Raw genomic sequence first — 19,934 nt, forward strand, 5'->3', positions numbered from 1 at the left:
CGTGATACTATTATGGACGAATCTAATTTAAATCTAAGTAAATCTAAGTGAGATAAGGAATGCTTTTAATAGTCTTAAAAGTAATAAAAGTGCGGGCATCGACAAAATTAGTGTAAATGTTGTTAAGTCAGTTTTCGATACCATTGAACTGTCATTATTTCATATTTTTGACCTTTCATTACAACTTGGTGTTGTGCCAAAAAAAACTTAAAGTTGCTGTAATCACTCCAATTTTTAAATCTGGTGACGAAACTAATATTTCAAACTACAGACCTATTTCCGTCTTACCTTGCTTCTAAAAATTATTGGAACAAATTATGTAAAACAGATTTTATAACTATTTGATGTTAAACAGTTTGCTGTACAGTAAACAATTTGGGTTTAAAAAAGATAATTCAACTAGCCATGCAGTAATCAAACTCATTAATCATGTATCAGATGCATTCAATAATGACTATTTTACCTTAAGAGTTTTTATTAATCTATCAAAAGCCTTTGACACTGTTAACCATAAAATACTTATAAAAAAACTGGAACTCTATGGAGTAAAAAATAGAAACTTACTTTAGTTTGAAGATTACCAGGAGAAGAGAACACAATGTATTATTTATAAAAAAATTGAAAAAGAAAAACACATTACATGCGGTGGGCCCCAAGGTTCAATATTAGGACCATTATTATTTTTATTGTATATAAATTATTTGTACTTAGCATCAAATATTTTAAATGTTATATTGTTTGCAGACGACTCCAATCTTTTTTATTCCAACAAAAACATAAAAGTTCTATTTAATATATTTAATTAAGAACTATTAAAAATAAACGAGTGGTTTACAAGTAATAGGCTTTCATTAAACGTAGAAAAAACTAAATTTATTCTATTCTCCAAACCTAGTAAAGGTGATTATGTTCCTCTAAAATTACCTAACCTTTTATTCAATAAAACATTTATTAAAAGGTAACCGATTGTTTATTTTTTAGGAGTATTTCTAAATGAAAATTTGTCATGGAAACCACATATAAAATACATAAAAAAATAAAATCTTGATAAATATTTCCATATTATATAAAACTAAACCATATCTTAACACTGCTTCCTTGAAAAAATATATTTTTCATTTATTCATAGTTTTATCTCTTACTGTAATATTGTATGGGTAGTACTAATTATAGCAAATAAAAAAAACTTTATAGTAAGCAAAAACACGCATGCAGGATTGTATTTGGTGCACACAGAACTTTTCATTGCGAACCTCTTTTAAGGAAACTTGGTGCCCTAAGTATCTATAAACTTAATATACACCAAGTTCTACAATTCATGTTTAAAATAAAACATGGGTTTTCTCCTATTGTATTTCAGTCTTACTTTAATGAAATCTCGCACAAGTATCCTACTAAATTTACAATTAACAACTTTTTTGTACCAAAAACTAATTTAAAACTAAGTTCTCACCAAATCCAATACTGTGGACCGTTTCTACGGAAACACTTTTTAAAATTTATTTAAAAAAATAATAATATTCAAAAGAACTCTTTGGAACAATTCAAAAAAGAATCTAAGAGTCTCTTATTACAAAATGACTTCGATTTAAAATATCTCTTTTAAAATAAATACATAAATAATATAAATTATCTAAAAAAATAGTTATTGACACTACTTCTCTTTTGTTGCAGTTTTATTTTTATTTTATTTTTTGTCGAAAAACTTTAATATTTTTATATTGTTGTTAATCTTTGATATATTGCGTTATATTTCAATACTAATATTTATATTATATTATTATTTATATTTTAACTAGCGTGTGTAAAATTCTTATTATGTACTTAGCTACTTTTCTTTTTTGCGTATTAACTGAGGATTTTTCAATGTAAATGGGGCTCGATGATAAGACAGTTTATGTCTTCTGCTTGCTCCAGCTCTCTTATTTATTAACACAATTTATTTCATTGTAAATTTTAATATACAGCAAATGATAATAATTTAAAAAAAAAAAAAAACTTTCTAATGAAAAAAATACTCAGAAAAAAAATATTTAAAAAGCTTTCATAAGAACTTTATTTACATTTTTAAACCATATTATAAGTTGCATTAAGCTCAGAAAAACTAGAAGATCAACTTACAACTAATATAAACAAATTAGAAATCAAAAAAAAATAAAAATAAATCTCAAACTTATTCTTAAACTGGGCGATTCCACATGAAAACATCCAATTTTTTTTGAAAATGCAACCGAAGTCTCAGAATTTGCTGATTTTTGCACCACCCAAAGACTTTAATAAGTTATAAATATCCCCAAAATTTTATCATCTAATTCCAACCCGTTCCAAAGATATAGCTATTTTAACTTTGACATGAACCATCAAAAATCCGCCATTTTGTAAAATGGTTTTGGACATAGTCTCTGTTAGATGTGAGTTGGAAAGCTGAAAATTTGTACCTATACATATTTTGGGCCAAGAAATCCAATGAAACAACTTAAAATATTTAAAAAAGAACATAACACCTAAAGTTTAAACGATTATCACAATTGTACTGGGGCAAGTCCAATCACAAAAATGCCGATGTAGCTCGATTTTTTTTTTTATTTTTTTTTTTTAGAAGTTATCCTAAATAGTTAAGTTATAGTTATTACAAAGAATTGTAGAGTGGTCTTTTCTAAAACAAAAATAAAAACATGGTCAAATCTACTTAAATTTATTACTTAACAGACAGTTATTTTGATAAATCAAAAGAGATAAAAAATGGTGGTAACTTGACAGTTTTGTAACTGAAACAGTTTTGACTATATCCAACTGTTCATGTAGTTGTTGTTGACTTGTTGTTTCTGTTTCCTTTGTAATTTTTTAAAATCTGATCCTAAAAAATTAAAGTTTAAAAAGGGGGAGAATTATATTAATAAAGATGTATGTTGCAAATTTTTTTTTTTTTAGAAGTTGTATTGAATAGTTTAGTTAAAGTTATTACAAAGTATCTGATTGTGGTCTTTACTAAAACAGAAATAAAAACATCGTCAAATATACTTAAATGTATTAATTATAAAACATTATTTTCATTTTTATCAAACAAAGACAAAAACTTAAAAAGAAATAAAAACTCTAAGACAAATAGAGCACTTAAAAAGAAGGTCAAGAAATAAAAGTAATATGAATATTTAATAACTAAAAACTAAAAAAATTAAAATTTATTAGTTATAGTGTTATAATCAATCACATCAATGTTATATGTTCGCCCTGATCTTGTTGTTGGGACATTGATTACTTCAATTAAACTCGACAATGGTACCCAACAGATATCATCTCTCTGTGGCCAAATGAAGCTTTGAGAAGGCCCGTGAGGGTGCATAAACTTCATTTGAATATCATTTGTTGTAATATCTATCTCTGTAACCATGCCTACCCACCAAAAGGAATCGTACTTGCATGCAACAAAATCATTTAGATTTGGTACAATTACAGCATCAGACATTGCTGCTTTTGACAGTATAAATCTGTCTACACCTTGATGCTCGCTTGTTAGTTTAAAACTAATTTCAAAATTTGAAATGGGAATGTAATGGTGGTAACTTCTGGTCCCTGGAACAGTTTTGCCTGTTTCAAATCGCTCCTTTAGTTGCTGTCGCCTTGCTGATACTGTTTCTTTGGTAATTTTATAAAATATGATTGTGTTTATATTGGCGATGCAAAACTCAAGCATATCATCAACTGTCAATATTTGGTTCTCCAATGGTCTTTGTAAACTTGCTCTTGCTGTTGTCCTTTTAATGGTACCACCTATGCCGTCACAAGGGGATTTTCCATGGCTGGTTGCAAAAAATACTCATTCAGCTGTAATCTCGAAATCTTCCTTATGAAGGCATAGATTTATAAAGTTTTTATAATTTTTATAACGAGCAGAACATCCATCTGAAAAATAATAAATTTTATTAATACCACTAAATATTCTTTAATGTACTCTACAATTTTCTTTTGAAATTCATACACAAAGCATGTATCACGGTCATTGTCATCACCTAAAAAACTGAACGACTTATGCTGAATATTTGGTTTAAAAATTTCCTTAAAATATATAACAACTGGATGTAATGTACATTGTTGTTTATTCCAATGGTAACTTTGTATTTCATCCTGTATTACAAATTGATAGCTCTCAGCAAAATCTGCCAGTATAATACATTCATTTTTACCTAAACTATTTTAAAGCTCTTTCAAATAGCGAGTTTGGCATTTAGCAATATATGAATGTGAAGTTAGTTGATTAATGTGAGAAACAACTAGTTCTTTATATTCAAATAAGCTAGCTGTCAGAGTAACTAATTGTGATCTATCAGTACTTTCCCATTGATTAAATTGAATTTCTTCTTCTTCGTCAATTTCACTTAATTCCTCATCTAAAAATTCCTTTAAGTTATCAAAACCTGGACATTTGGCACATCTATGAATCATGCATTCATTATTGCTTGTGTCACATACTAATTTTGACATTAAATCTTTGTATGTAACATTCCATTGGATAGCATTTACAAGCAGTATTGAGTTTTGATGGTGAATACAAACACATACACAGTGTGTACCGCTTGGTCCCACACTAATACACCATTTTGGACGCGAACTACAAAACTTTGAAAATCCGATTTTAAAATTAGGGTATTTACTTTTAAAATCAATATAAAGTTCATGAAGGTTGCACATCAATAATCTTTTTTGTTGTGGAGGACCACCTTTAACTTTAACACAATCTTTTTTACCAGGCATAATTCTAGAATATTCATCTTGTTGAAAAAAATCTTGAACCAAAGCTGTAAGAAAGTCAGGTATATTATGGCCTATTTTTTTATCAGGTATAGCAAGAATCCCATTTTCACTTTTAAGTTTCCTAGCACGTCGTATAAGATGTTCAGAAACTTCAAAGTATTCTGAAGCATATTTTAAAGACCAAAATTCAGGTGTAAGAGTTAATATTTGAATTTTTCTTTTTAATAGCTCAACTTTAAGTTTTTCTTTCATTAAAGTTGTCAATTGATCAAGATCATTTGCTTTTTTTTTTATCTGTATCATGACAGGAAAAAGTTGAAGCTACACTAAAGTTATCTATATTTAATCCATAAGCCATTGCTACTCCTTCCATTTTTGTGTAGGCTTTGGCTAATTTTCGTTTTGCTGTTACAACTCGTTGATGCTTTGCGACACCATGAACTTTAATTGGTGAGACTCCAATTAATATTAAAGAGTTGTCTAACTGTTGTTTATCATCGTTGACAAATGCTAGATCACCATCAATTTCACACTCCATTGCATTATCAGAAACTTCATCACAATTTGAAAGAAATTTAACACGTGAGCGGCAAAATTTCCATCCTGGTATACAGTCTAGATTTTTAGATTTAAGATTACGAGCCAATTCAAGAGATATGGTTGTTTGACCTAAAATAAAATCATTAATTTTTAATTAACATTCTCTGCTTCTAAATGTAAATATTAGACTATATATATATATATATATATATATATATATATATATATATATATATATATATATATATATATATATATATATCTGTAACCTTCATTTTGTGTCTTTTTAAAACATCGCAACACTTATCATTCTTTAATAGAAATATTGGGCCTAAAACCTGCTCATGATGATAACAAATAGTCTTTATCTCTTTGTATGATGTAGTCTCAAGCAAGCCAGACCTCCAAATATAAGTATCTTGAAAATCTTTTTCTTGATTACAAAAATCTTTAAAACCTTTTTTTCGTACAAAATATATTTTGTGGCAGTCATTATTTAAAGCTTTTCCGAATCCACAAGATTCCATTTTATCAATATTCTATTATTTATTATCCCTAAAAAAAAATTATAATTTATTCAATTCATGCATGTGGTCAAGGTTGTTCAGGATTAGAAAAGTTTACATCTTAATGAACATTCATATTTATAAACATTCCTAAATTTAAATTCCTAAAAAATTATAAAACTACTAAGGAAACAGAAACAACAAGTCAAAAATAACTACATGAACAGTTGGATATAACCAAAACTGTTTCAGTTACAAAACTGTCAAGTTACCACCTTTTTTATCTCTTTTGATTTATCAAAATAACTGTCTTTTAAGTAATAAATTTAAGTAGATTTGACCATGTTTTTATTTTTTGTTTTAGAAAAGACCACTCTACAATTCTTTGTAATAACTATAACTTAACTATTTAGGATAACTTCTAAAAAAAAAAAAAAAAAAAAAAAAATCGAGCTACATCGGCATTTTTGTGATTGGACTCGCCCCAGTGCAATTGAGATAAACGTTTGAATTTTAGGTGTTATGTTCTTTTTAAAATATTTTAAGTTATTTCATTGGATTCCTTGGCCCAAAATATGTATAGGTACAAATTTTCAGCTTTCCAACTCACATCTAACAGAGACTATGACCAAAACCATTTTACCAAATAGGGGATTTTTGACGGTTCATGTCAAAGTTAAAATAGCTATACCTTTGGAACGGGTTGGAATTAGATGATAAAATTTTGGGGATGTTCATAACTTATTAAAATCTTTGAGTGGTGCAAAAATCAGCAAATTCTGAGACTTAGGGTTGCATGCCCTGGATGTTTTCACGTGGAATTGCTTAACTAAGAAATAATTAGTGATATCAGCACTTCTACTTTCAAGATTACTGAAAATTATTATTGAAAACATTTCGTTAAGAAAAAAAATACTAACCTTTCATAATTTAGACAAACAAACAAAACAATTTTATATGTTAAATACATATTAAAGAGCATTTAACTTCTTTATTAAAAAAAGATCTCAATATCTAACGATCAAAATAAAAATTATTGAATAATTAGGATGTCCACTTTTACAAAAACCAAAAAATCTTTAGATTATTTTAAAGTCCTTAATAAATGTACATAACCTCAGCTGATAACTTCGAAAATTTACTATCCGAACTATATACTTTAACATTTAACTTGTATTGTATAAATTTACTTTTCTAAACTTTATTAATTTCTATACTTTATTAATTTCTACTTTTATAACTACGAACAAAAATGTAAAACTTTTAAAAGTTTTATTAACAAATATTGCATTTCTGCTATTTGAATCATTAAGCGCAATAGGCTGGGTGAATAAAAAAAAAGCAATTGATTTTACTCAGATTGTTGGAGTAAACTGCTCAGCTTTACGTGAATAAAAATTTGAGTAAAATCGTTTAAATAAATATTGTATAGATAATTAAATAATTATATGTAAAGTTGAACAATTTACTCTAAAACTACAGTAGTTTCTCAGCTTTATGTGAATAAAAATCTGAGCAAAATTGCTAAAGTTTTTATTCATGTAAAGTTGAGCAATTACTCCAAAAACTCAGAGTAAAAGGAATTGCTTTTTTTTTATTTGCCAGGCCTATTAAATATACGTTCTTGCCTAGTAACAAAGTTTTTTATTCAGATATTTTAGACAAATATTATGCTAGAATTTTACTATACTATACCTTTTACTATACTACAATCACGAGCAGTGAATTGTACACAGCAATAAATTTCTATGTTTTTATTTCTTTGTACCTGAATTTATATAAGTTTTAATAATTTGCATTATTACTTGAAATATATTGCAGAATTTTCTCCTCTTCGTTATGGATTAGTAATGAAATAAAAAATATAGAATATTTAACCATTGAATTACAAGACGAAAAGATAAAAAGTAACCAAAATTACTGCTGTGTACAACTCACTGCTCGCGACTGCATACCTTGTTTTTTCTTTTTATCTCCTTAGTAGATAAAACACAATTATTTAAGTCCTATAAATTTTAAGAATGATAAAATTGATAATAAAACAGTGTTATATAATATATATATATATATATATATATATATATATATATATATATATATATATATATATATATATATATATATATAACACTGTTTTATTATCACTTTATATATATATATATATATATATATAACACTGTTTTATATATATATATATATATATATATATATATATATATATATATATATATATATATATATATATATAAATATATAACACTGTTTTATATATATATATATATATATATATATATATATATAAATTCCCACTAGCTCGCACTCTTCAGCACAATCAAATGCCCCCATTGTGAGATCGAACAATACTCCTCTTTTTTTGATCCACGCCGTTTCGTTATTGAAAATTAGGGATTTTCTTGCATGTTTTATTAAAGCTTTATCTTCGCTTTTTGTAATGACATGATGTTCAGCAAAAATCAAAGCATTGTTTAAAGTGTTTTGGTTTATTGACGGATAAAAATCGTTTACATCAAAAACTAGAAACTTGTGTAAATGTTTACGATTTTTTTAAACCAATCGATTACATTTTTTGTACTTTGCCATTGATTTAAATAAAGCTTACTTTTAAGTTCACAGGAGTTGACACAAGAGACTAGTAAACTATAACAGCTTCTTGTTTCGTTTTTATTCAGATTTGTTTATCACGTCTGAATCCGTTCTACGGTATTTAATTTTAAGTTTTTTTAAACGGTTTTTTGACGTTTTTTGTTTGTATTCACGGCTGATGATTGCCTTCGGACATGAAACTTTAAGTCCCGCTATTTAGTTGTTTTTATTCATTTAATTACATAAAGTATAAATTGCTCTATTATTTTATTTTATAATATTGAGCACTGTCATACGAACAAGAGTATTTGTATTTTACACCGCAATACTAACCTCACTTATATATATATATATATATATATATATATATATATATATATATATATATATATATATATATATATATATATATATATATATATATATATATATATATATATAATATAAATAAAAAATAACAATAATAATACTAGTCCAAATAAGCTCATGCTGATTTATTATAAATAAAATTTTATTTTATGTGTTATGCTAATTATAACACATTATGCTAATGTTTGCTAATCTTAATTACCTTGCAAACTATTTTTTAGCCGTAAAACAAGGATTACTTATTTCTTTTTAGGCCTAAACATTTATCTTTGTCATGCAGTAGCTTACAATATCTAATTTTATTCCTTTCAGTTTAACAAAATAGATACTTTACAGCAATTATTTGTATTACAAATAGTTGCTTTTATTAAAATTATTTAATTAATTAAAAAAACCTCTTTAAGCTCAGATGATTAACTTGTATACAGTGAAAAGAACTAAAACAAAAAAAAATTTAAAATCATATTTATTTAATACAAATCTTTGTAACTTTTATATAGTTCCATATATTTGTCACACTAAGAAAATTGTTTTTGACAATAAGTGATAATTTGTTCAATGAGAGAAAATCTAAAGTGGTCAAAACATTTTTCACTTTTATTATGAATAGCTTCTATAATTTTCTCAATCAAAAAAGGGGCCTAGCAACCTGTGAATTTTGAAGGATCGACTAAATTATCAGCAAAATATAACTCAGGTCAAAATATACTTAAGGTAGTGTAAAAATATGACTTTAATTAAAAAAAAAACATAAAAAGAGAAAACTTGCCATAGATGATATAAGTATTTGAATTTTCTGCAAAGGCTTCAATAAAAAAAAGTACCAAAAACTTTATGCAATAAACTTATAAATCTTCTCAGAAAAATAATTTTTGTAAATATACATTACATTAAAATTAAGTCATTTTTCATACTATTTCTGATTGATTTTTATAACTAACTAATAATCTGTCCTCGTAGATTTGCATGAATCTCTGCCATTGTAAATGGTTGCTTTGCCCAAATTAATTTTTTTATACAAGCTATGATAATGATTTTTTAGACAAGCTATGATTTTTTTTAATTTCAAAAACAATAAGCATTTTAGCTTTTTACTTATATAAAAAGTTTTAATAGTTAAAAAATTTAATTACTAGTTTTCTTCAATTTTGACTCGAAGTGCCTCCATGATTGTAACTTAGCCCCATATCTTTGGGAATATCTATTTTTGCATATATAGATGGGGCATACCATTAACAATACACTTCTTGGGTTGACAATTCGATAACTTATTTGGGGAGTCATCTTGCTATACATATTGAATGTGTACTTAATGACATATCTGACAATGTGCAACTATTTTTGAAGTTTGTTAAAATCTCTTGGTCATTAAATACAGTTTATTGAAACAAATTTGGTTATCAGGTTAAATGTGGCCCAAATAATAAAATAATAGTAAAAAATAAATGAATAATAAAATTAAAATATAAATATAAATAACTGGTTATAATTAGTAGCTCATATTCTTTTTGTTCCAGCAAACATCAAATATAAAACATCCTTTGTTATCTTCGAAATAACTTATTTTTTGGACTTCTTTTCTAGTTATTAACTCCCCCTTATATTCTAATAATGGATCCCCAGCCTTAAAATCTCTTTTGCTAAAAACCCCATAGCCTAAACAAGAAACCATAATCATAATATGTAATAAAATTGAAATAAGCTAGTATTAACTTATATTTTTACAATTTTATTGAAAAATAAAGTTAAAAGTTAAGTATCATAATCTTCTTTAGTCAGCACTCCATAATTATACCAGTAAAATCTAAATTAAACAACCAACCTATTACATTATCAATAAACACTTTTTTAAACTCATTTTCCTGGTTGCATGCAGCAATATACTTCAACTCATCTGTTACAATGTTGAGTTGCTGTTTTCTCCTCTATAAAGAATAATGATAAACAAAAAAATAATATTTCTCATATAAATTTTTATTCAGATTAAAAAGATAACTAAGTTTTGTCACTTAGCGCTTCTTTTTTTTTAGTCCATTGAAAAATTATTATTCAATAATATTCACTATTTTGTGGTTTCGTTGACTAGTAGCCTACGTCATCATTTTCTATGCGTATTAGGGTGTGTCATTTAAAAAAAAATTGATTTAAAAAAAGTTATATTGAAAAAATATTAGGATTTTATATATAATTAAGAAATGTAACCTTCCGTTTTGTTGAATTTTAGCGCTAGCTACATTTTTTTTAATTTTTAGTTTTACTGTTTATTGCTATTCTGTATACTACTCAGTGAGCACACACCAAAAAATGGTTGGCTGTTTTGAATTATTTTTTTCTGCCTAGAGTCGAACAGTTTTCTTTTTAATATTTCTAAGTATTCCATTTATTGTGGTTAAACAAAAAAAATTACAAAATTTTGCTTAAAATAGTGTAAAATATGTAACAATATCCTTATAAAAACCAAAATATTGTGTTACAAAATACATTTTAGGGCTTCTTACACTTAGGGTGGTTTTGTGCTCTATTGTTAAATATCCCTATAATTTGTGTTATCCTTATAAAATGTGCTTTCTCATAAAATAAAATAATTTTAGAAAAAGGCTATATATTTTTGTCTCTAAAAATATAATTTGTTATGTTATGACAACTAATAATATTAAAAAACACTACTATATTATAAAAATAATAAGCAATCTATTTAATATTAAATGTTCATTAAATATAAACATATATGTTAAATATTAAAACAACAACATATTGTTATATATTTTTTGAGCTCAACAAAAAATAAAAAAATAAAAATCACTTTAACTATAGTTTAGAAGTTCCATCATGTCTTTCTTGCTCCTATTAGCAGACATCAACTCTCTGCTAATGAATTGGGCTCTTATGTAAGCTTCTCTTCTTTCTGATGTGTGGACATGTCCTGCAGCTTCTGTGACCATCTTTACACACCTCTCAACTGATTGTGTATGTGAATTCCATTGGGGAACAACCATGGGGTTATCAATTAAGTCTTTAATATCCGAAGATGTAAAATTGCATGTCAAAGATGGTTCTGTTATATTATTGCTCCAGTCTATCAGACTAAAAAGATTTTTAGCATCAATGTTAATATCAGGTGTTCTTCGATGTCTATGGCTATAACCACCAGTATTAGACTGCTCATGATATTTTTCACGGAGTTTAAGAATAATTTCCACAGTTGACCTCTTTCTACTTTACTGTCACTGCATATCATAGCTTGTAAAATAGCTTCTGAATGTGCATACCAAGCTGATCTTTTAATTGTGGGCATTACAATATCAAGAACCGGTTCCCTCTGGCTTCTGAGGAGTTCTAATTTGTATAAAATATGTCTTGATCCCTCAACCCAACATGATTTAACTTTTATTTTAAACCAGTTTGGAATATAAACACCTACAATATATTCAACAATCCATGTAAGATTTTGAAGATTGATACCATATAGGCCATGCTGAGAAACTCATATCCTGCAAAATTTTAATGCCGTAGTGAGCCATCTGCTATGGCAAACAGGTCCTATTTCTAGCATTGCTAACTGCTGAGGTAAATCACCAGACTTTATTGCTTTTGTTATTCGGTAAGCATAGCTTTGATCAGTACTTAAACCATTTATAACTTCAGGGCTAAGAACTATTAATGCAGGCCCAATATCAATTTTTGTAAATCTGGGATTAATTTCAAGACTTGTTGCTGAATTTAACATCTTTCCCAGTATTCCTGACCACTTATTTCCACATTTTGTTGGGCCGTCTAAGCTTATATTAAATGTCTTAAACCTAACTCATTTGTGTGAAGATCACAGACAATCCATACTAATCTCTTTCTCAATTTTCTTTCCACCCATTGCATCACACCACCTTCCCAACCAGTATTTAAATTAGTGCTGTCTCCTCCTATTGCTTTTAGTTGTGTTCCTAAATTTCTTTCCATCAACCAGTTAACCAAGTGGTCTGCAATTACCTCAGCATGTTTTCTGTGATCAGTCTTATTAGGAACAAAATGAAATAGATATTTTCTACTTGGTTTAGTAACGACAGAATAATGCTCTTCCTTGAGAAGACCAGGGAAATGCGTACTATCAAATTCTGTTAATATATTTGTATTATCTTTCCTGCCATCAAAAAAAAATACAGGAAACCACATTATTTTCAAGGTCTTTATTAAATCTTTATTAAATTTATTAGCTAATTCAATAGCTAACTTCTCTTGGGCCCTTTTAACCTTGCTGTGATCAATAATCATCAATGTATTATTCTTTGTTATAATTTTTGAATCTATAAGTGCTGCTGTCGCTATTTCTGCAGTTTCTCGTAAGCTAGTGTGATGCCTCATACTAGCCATTGCAATGTTTGTTATGTCCATTCTATTATAAACTTTTACAATACTATTGGAAGGTTCTGGTTCTCTAGAAAAATCCGGTTCTGATTCAACTTTATTTGTTTTTTCAATCTGAAAAAAATAAATACAAGACTTAAACTTTTTGTTATTAACATTAAGTTACTGGTTTATAAAAAATCTGAAAAAAAAAGATATTGAGATATTTTTATAAACAATCACTATATCAACATTTCATTTCTCCAAAAAAAGTTATATTAATTACTAAAAAACATATTTTATTATTACCTGAATAATCTGTGCTAAGCAATTATAATCTTCTGGAATCATTTGCAGGGCCGTCTTAAGGCCATCGGGGGCCCTAGGCTAGACTTAATTTGGGGGCCCCCTTTTTCCTTAGTAAAAAAATTAAATCAAATACTAAAATAGGAAACATTTATTAAAGCAATGATAAAATTTACATGTGACGTTTACGTGATTTTTTTCTTGAAAATTCTTTAATAATATCATCAAAATCAATGGTTAAAAGAACATCTGATTCAATTGACATTAACGACAAACAGTTCAATCTTTCTTGCAGCATGGTTGAGCGGAGTTCATTTTTTATAAGTTTTAGTTTTGAAAATGATCGCTCGCCAGTGCAATTTGAGACCATCATTGACAGAAAAATTCTAAGGGAAATTTCAATATTTGGAAAAGTTGATTCCAAGTGGTCTCTTTTTAATGTTGAGTAAAATTCTGTAAATGAATGTTCATCTTTTGAAATGTAATATTTAAATTGCTGGCACTCAAAAAAAAGTTCATTTTCATTTATGTCCTTCTTATAAATTTGTGCTAGGTTTGAACAATGGTCTTTTAGTTCAACATTGGCAATTGTTTGAATGTTTACTAGAAATCCGAAATTGTCATTGATCTTCTCATATGCTGATGTTCTTTTTTCTAAATTTGATGTTAGTGAATCAATAACAGGAAGGTATGTTTCAATTTTGAATTTATAACTTCCCTGAAATTCCAATTCTTCAGCCTCACCATCAAAGAAGGCCATACGTCGGCTTCTTTTTTTTGTTCTTTTTGAAGAATCTCTGTAGTCAGTGTTTGGAAGCAAGATTTTGGCTTTTTCCTGGTAATTCTCAAATTGACTCCTCAAATCTTTAATGAAATGCAACAATGACTTTAGAATCCGAACTGCAACATCCAGGTTTAAATTTTCTTTCTGTAAAATCTTCGATGTTTCATTAAAATGACAAAGAATAACATTCCAGAAAATTGTCAAAAAAACAATCTCAAAAGTGTTCATTTTCGTGATGAGATTTTGAGCATCATTTTGAGTTTCTTTTGACTGACTTATGTCCTTGATCAAAAATTCAAGTGCTTTTTTAATCTCATCATAACTGTCATGCAGACAAGTCACAGCATCTGCACGTGCTGACCATCGAGTTCCAGAAAGCTGTTTGACAATTTTATTGCCTTTGCCAACAAAAGACAGAAGCACTTGCCAACGATGAGTTGATGCAGAAAAAAAGTTGTAGAGGCATTGAACAAAGTCAAAAAAAAATAATTGCTTCTAAACAACATCCGGCTGCACTGTTGCCAACCAGATTTAAAGAATGTCCAGCACAAGGAATAAACAATGCTGATTCACTTTTGTCTTTAATCCTCTTTTGTAGGCCTGAGTACTGTCCTGCCATATTTGATGCATTATCGTATGACTGCCCACGACAGTCAGATATTGAAATTTCATTTTCTTGTAAAAAATTAAAAACCACTGTTTCTAAATGGGTATTTAAGGGGTATTTAAGGAGTATTTAAGGGGTAAACAGGGGTATTTAAGGGGTAAACAGATTCTATCTGTTGACCAGCCTCGCACCCCTTCTTCATCTATTAGGCTGGCGCAGATGTATTTTTAATACAATACTTCCAGTTTAGGATGTTGAATGCTGGATCTTCTTGACTCAATGCATGAGTTTGCTTGTGTTACTGTTTTTATGACTAAGCAACTCATTCTATTATCTCCTTATGAGGGTACAGCTCTAAAACTCAGTTTTATGGTTCTGAGGCCGGCTGGTAGTCAGGTTTCCCGAACTCTGTGGTAGCTCTCAGAGAGGCTGATTCCATCAACAGCTGAAAAATATCAAAGTACTAACAGTGCCATGTTGCGCATGGATGGTGTCCCTGTTTGTACTTTTGGTGTGCATTGCGGAGGCCACATTTGGAGCCCTTTGTTACGGCTTAGGGTTTATTAGAAGTAATGAGGCAATTGCTTGGGCTATTAAACGGTGTTCTGAGTACTATCTATGCTTTGAGTCAAGTTCTTCAATCTAATTTAAAAATGAATAAAGTACCAAAAACTATAAAACACAAAAAACCATCATCATCACCAAGTCCTCTAAACCTATCATTCACTAATATTCGTGGTCTTCGAAGTAACTTTTCTTCTGTTGAGTCTTATCTCTTGCAAAGTTCACCAGACCTACTTGCTCTTTGTGAGACTAATTTAAGTTCAGCTGTCTCATCTTGTGATCTTAGTGTTCTTAGTCACATAAGATCTTGTGATCTTAGTCACATGCTTGGCCTGGGCATTTACATTCGTAAGAATTCACCTGTTTGTCGTGAAACTAGGTTTGAATCCACAGACTATTCTTTCATGTGCTTTCGTTTAGCACCACTTCACTCTATTGCCTTTCTCTTTGTTCTATATCGCTCTCCTTCATCTCAAGACTGCACTCTTTTTGATGTTATTTCTGATCATATTGACCAAGCCCTCTCTCTTTTTCCATCAGCTAATATAGTTGTTGTCGGTGACTTTAATGCTCACCACTCTGAATGGCTTGGCTCTAGTGTCAGTGACTCTGCAGGCATTAAAGCCCACAACTTTTGCCTTTCTCAATCCCTAACTCAAATAGTCAACTTTCCAACTCGCTTTCCTGACAACCCTAATCATTTACCTTCTCTACTCGACTTATGTCTTGTTTCTGATCCTAGTCAGTGCTCAGTTTCTCCGCATTCACCCTTAGGTTCTTCTGATCACAGTTTGATCTCTCTAAAACTAATATCTCATTCTTCTTCATCACCTGAATCCCCCTATTACCGAACCTCTTTCAACTACAGTAAAGCTGACTGGGATTCTTTCCGTGACTTTCTTCGTGATGGCCCTTGGGTAGAAATCTTACAACTTCCTGTCGACAAATGTGCTTCTTACATAACTTCGTGGATTCAGGCTGGCATGGAATCTTTTATTCCCTCTCGACGATTCCAGGTCAAGCCTCACTCTCCTCCATGGTTTTCTTCACACTGTGCTGCTGCGATTGCCAATCGAAACCGTTACTTCCATATTTATCAGCAAAACAATTCTCCAGAAAACAGACGTCTGTTTATTACTGCTAGAAACAACTGTAAAAAGGTTTTGTCTAACGCCAAAACCCGCTATACTCAGGTCATGAAATCTCGTATCTTAACTTCTGGAGAATCTTTAATAATATCAATAATAAGGGCAAATCTATAATTCCACCTCTCTTGTATGGTTCAGACTTTGTCACCTCACCTAAAGACAAAGCCGAACTGTTTGCTAAAAACTTTTCATCAATATCATCTCTTGATTCCACTAATTGCGTTCTACCTGATATTGCCAACAAACAGGTTGATCCATTGTTTGACATTCATATCACTCCAGCATCTGTATCTAAAGTGATTTCCTGCCTAGACTCTTCTACAGCTTGTGGCCCAGACAACATACCTGTTATTGTCTTGCAGAAGTGTTCTCCGGAGCTGTCGTCTATACTCTCAAAACTATTCAACAAGTGCTTATCAGAGTCTTGTTTTCCAGCCTGCTGGAAAGCCGCATCTGTTATCCCTATCTTCAAAAATTCTGGAGAGCGATCTGATTCGTCTAACTACCGTCCCATAAGTCTTCTTCCTATCATAAGCAAGGTTTTTGAATCTTTAATTAACAAACACTTAATTTCTCATCTTGAATCTAATAACTTACTTTCTGACCATCAATATGGATTTCGATCTTCTCGTTCTACAGCTGATTTGCTAACAGTAATAACTGACAGGTTTTATCGTGCATTAGATGAAGGTGGAGAGGTTAAGGCCATTGCTCTTGACATTTCAAAAGCGTTTGATAAAGTTTGGCATGCTGGTCTTCTCCATAAGCTTTCTTCTTATGGTGTATCCGGCAACATCTTTAAGATCATTGAATCCTTCCTTTTCAACCGTAGCATAAAAGTTGTCCTCGATGGACAACACTCTTCTTCTTATTCTGTATCTTCAGGGGTTCCTCAAGGTTCTATCCTTGGCCCTATACTCTTTTTAATTTACATTAACGATCTTCCAGATATTCTCACATCTAAGGTGGCATTGTTTGCTGATGATACTACCATTTATTCTTGTCGTGATAAGAAACCAACACCCTCTGATTGCTTGGAGGGGGCATTTGAACTTGAAAAGGACCTCACTTCTGCTACAGCATGGGGCTCACAGTGGCTGGTGAACTTTAATTCAGATAAAACTCAATTTTTTTCAGCCAATCGTTATCGCAATAATTTAGATCTTCCTATATTTATGAACGGTGATGTACTCGATGAGTCACCTACTCTTCATCTTCTAGAATTAACTCTTACTTCCAATCTTTCTTGGAAACCATATATCAAATCAGTTGCAAAATTAGCATCTGCTAAGGTTGCATCTCTTTATCGAGCTCGCCACTTTCTTACTCTGGATTCTATTCTCTATCTCTATAAATCTCAAATCCGGCCTTGTATGGAATACTGTTGCCATATCTGGGGCGGATCTTCTAATGATGCCCTTTCTCTTTTAGACAAGGTGTAAAAACGCATTGTAAACATAGTTGGACCTGCTCTTGCAGCCAACCTTCAACCATTATCACATCGTCGTAATGTTGCTTCTCTTTCTCTTTTCTACAAATACTATAATGGGCACTGCTCTATAGAGCTAGCGTCTCTTGTGCCATCTACTAAAATTCATTCTCGTGTTACTCGTCATTCAATTAAGTGTCATCCTTTTTCTGTGACTGTTCCTAAGTGCTCCAAAAACGCTTATTCTTCTAGTTTTTTTCCTCGAACATCAGTTCTTTGGAATTCGCTTCCTTCATCTTGCTTTCCTGATTCGTATAATTTGCAATCTTTTAAATCGTCTGTCAATCGTTATCTTGCTCTACAATCTTCATCTTTTCTCTTACAGTAACTTCCAACTTTAATTAGTGGCTGCTTGCAGCCTTGTTGGAAGCGAAGATGTTTAAAAAAAAAAAAAAAAAAAAAATGTTCAGCTCCATGCCCGTGAATGGGAACAAATTTCAAAAAACGCTCAACTGGTGCCAAGTCTTTAACATATCGAACTGTAAAAGTTAATTGATCTACATGTGACAAGTCTGGAGTTGAGTCAACGCTGATTGAGTAGTATTTTGCTTTTTTTAATTCAGAAATTATTTCGCTCAAAACTTTATTTCCCATTAGGCATATAAACTCCTCACAGATATTGGCGGAGAGGTATGAAGTATTACCTTTTCCAGAATTTCCATGTTTTTTCATGTGTTTATGTAGGAATGGGTCAAACTGGCTAAGTAACTCAAGAGTTCCTAAATAATTACCATTTTGCTCTGAACCAATGGTTTCATTGTTTCCACGAAATGGCAATCCTCTTGATGACAAGAACTTTACAACTGCAACAATTCTTTTCAGCACATTTTGCCAGTACAATTGTTCGTTATGTAACTGTTTTAATAATACAGAGTCAAGCTGGCCACTTTCTCTCTGCCGACTGGAGTAAGTAAGCATATTTTTGTGATGTTCAGAACCATTCTCGTGTCCAGATATACATTTTAAGGCATTTTTCCAGTCATCAAATCCAGTTGTGGAAAAATTAGAGTGTTTGCTGGAGAATAAGGTACAAGCAAAGCAAAAAACAGAACCTGTTGAAGGTGAGTATAATAGCCATTCACAATTGACAAATTCGCCATTGTGTAGTTCACGTCTAAAGTAAGATTTTGATAAGTACCTTTTTTGTCCGCAACTCAACCTTTCCGAATTTTTGAAGCTCCCAACATTGTTCTGGCACATGGACGGGCCATTAGAAATCCAAAATGATTGAGCTTCTTGGGATAACTGATGCCACAATGCTGGGTCAGTTTCTTGAGTAGTTTTTGTTGTTGCGTTTGGATAAGTTTTAATTTGATTTGATTCTGGCTCCTGTGCTGGTTCTGGCTCCTGTACTGGTTCTGGCACCTGTGCTGGTTCTGACTCTTGCTCTGGTTCTGGCTCCTGCTCTGGTTCTGGCTCCTGTTCTGGTTCCAGTTCCTGTTGAATTTCTAGAGTTTCATTTGGCAACAAAGCACTATCAATGCTTACGAAATTTGAAGTTGGACAAAGAAATACATCTTCGGACACAACAGGCTTTGACTTTTGTACCAAAAGAAATGATGTCAAAGGAAGATATTTTGAAATGTCTTCTTTTGCTTTAGCAGCTTTTTTCCTCTTTGCAGCACCACTTTGATAAGTCCGATTAGACATGTTAAATGACTTTTTTTCAAAACAGATGTTTTAAGTTGATCACAGCAATTTCAAATTCAATCTAATGGGATATTTTAAGTGCTTGTATTTAACAATTCTTATCGGAAAATTTATGTTTATTTTCGGACGCATGCATGCATTTTTGCTTATCAAGAAAAAAAAAATTTCCTAGGGGGCCCCCAAACTGAAAAACTGATACTTTTCTAAAAATAATTAAAAAAAATCTTATCAAGAAAAAAATTATTCCCGAGGGGCCCCCAAACTATGATTTCTTCAG

The 19,934-nt window shown here is 30.2% G+C and overlaps 1 protein-coding gene and 1 long non-coding RNA gene across 4 annotated transcripts in view; both read right to left on the reverse strand.

The window, feature by feature from the left end:
- LOC136084092 (uncharacterized) overlaps positions 1-19,934 on the reverse strand; it is a 29,110-nt gene that overhangs the window by 2,546 nt on the left and 6,630 nt on the right. For all 3 annotated transcript variants that reach the window (XR_010640327.1, XR_010640325.1, XR_010640326.1), the window contains exon 2: positions 10,594-10,696. This is a non-coding gene — a long non-coding RNA (uncharacterized LOC136084092). The remainder of the gene's footprint in view (positions 1-10,593; positions 10,697-19,934) is intronic.
- LOC136084091 (uncharacterized) lies at positions 3,960-6,389 on the reverse strand. Its single transcript, XM_065804240.1, has 2 exons — positions 5,562-6,389; positions 3,960-5,421 (listed from the first exon to the last, which is right to left on the reverse strand). The coding sequence occupies exon 2, from the start codon at positions 5,053-5,055 to the stop codon at positions 4,195-4,197; it is 861 nt and encodes a 286-aa protein (XP_065660312.1). The 5' UTR covers positions 5,056-5,421; positions 5,562-6,389; the 3' UTR covers positions 3,960-4,194.

The sequence above is a fragment of the Hydra vulgaris genome, chromosome 08 (assembly GCF_038396675.1).
Source record: "Hydra vulgaris chromosome 08, alternate assembly HydraT2T_AEP".
Lineage (NCBI taxonomy): Eukaryota > Metazoa > Cnidaria > Hydrozoa > Anthoathecata > Hydridae > Hydra > Hydra vulgaris.

What these genes read in the sequence shown, in the direction of transcription:
- LOC136084091 (XM_065804240.1), bottom strand. Translation starts at nt 5,055, where the DNA reads ATGATACAGATAAAAAAAAAAGCAAATGATCTTGATCAATTGACAACT.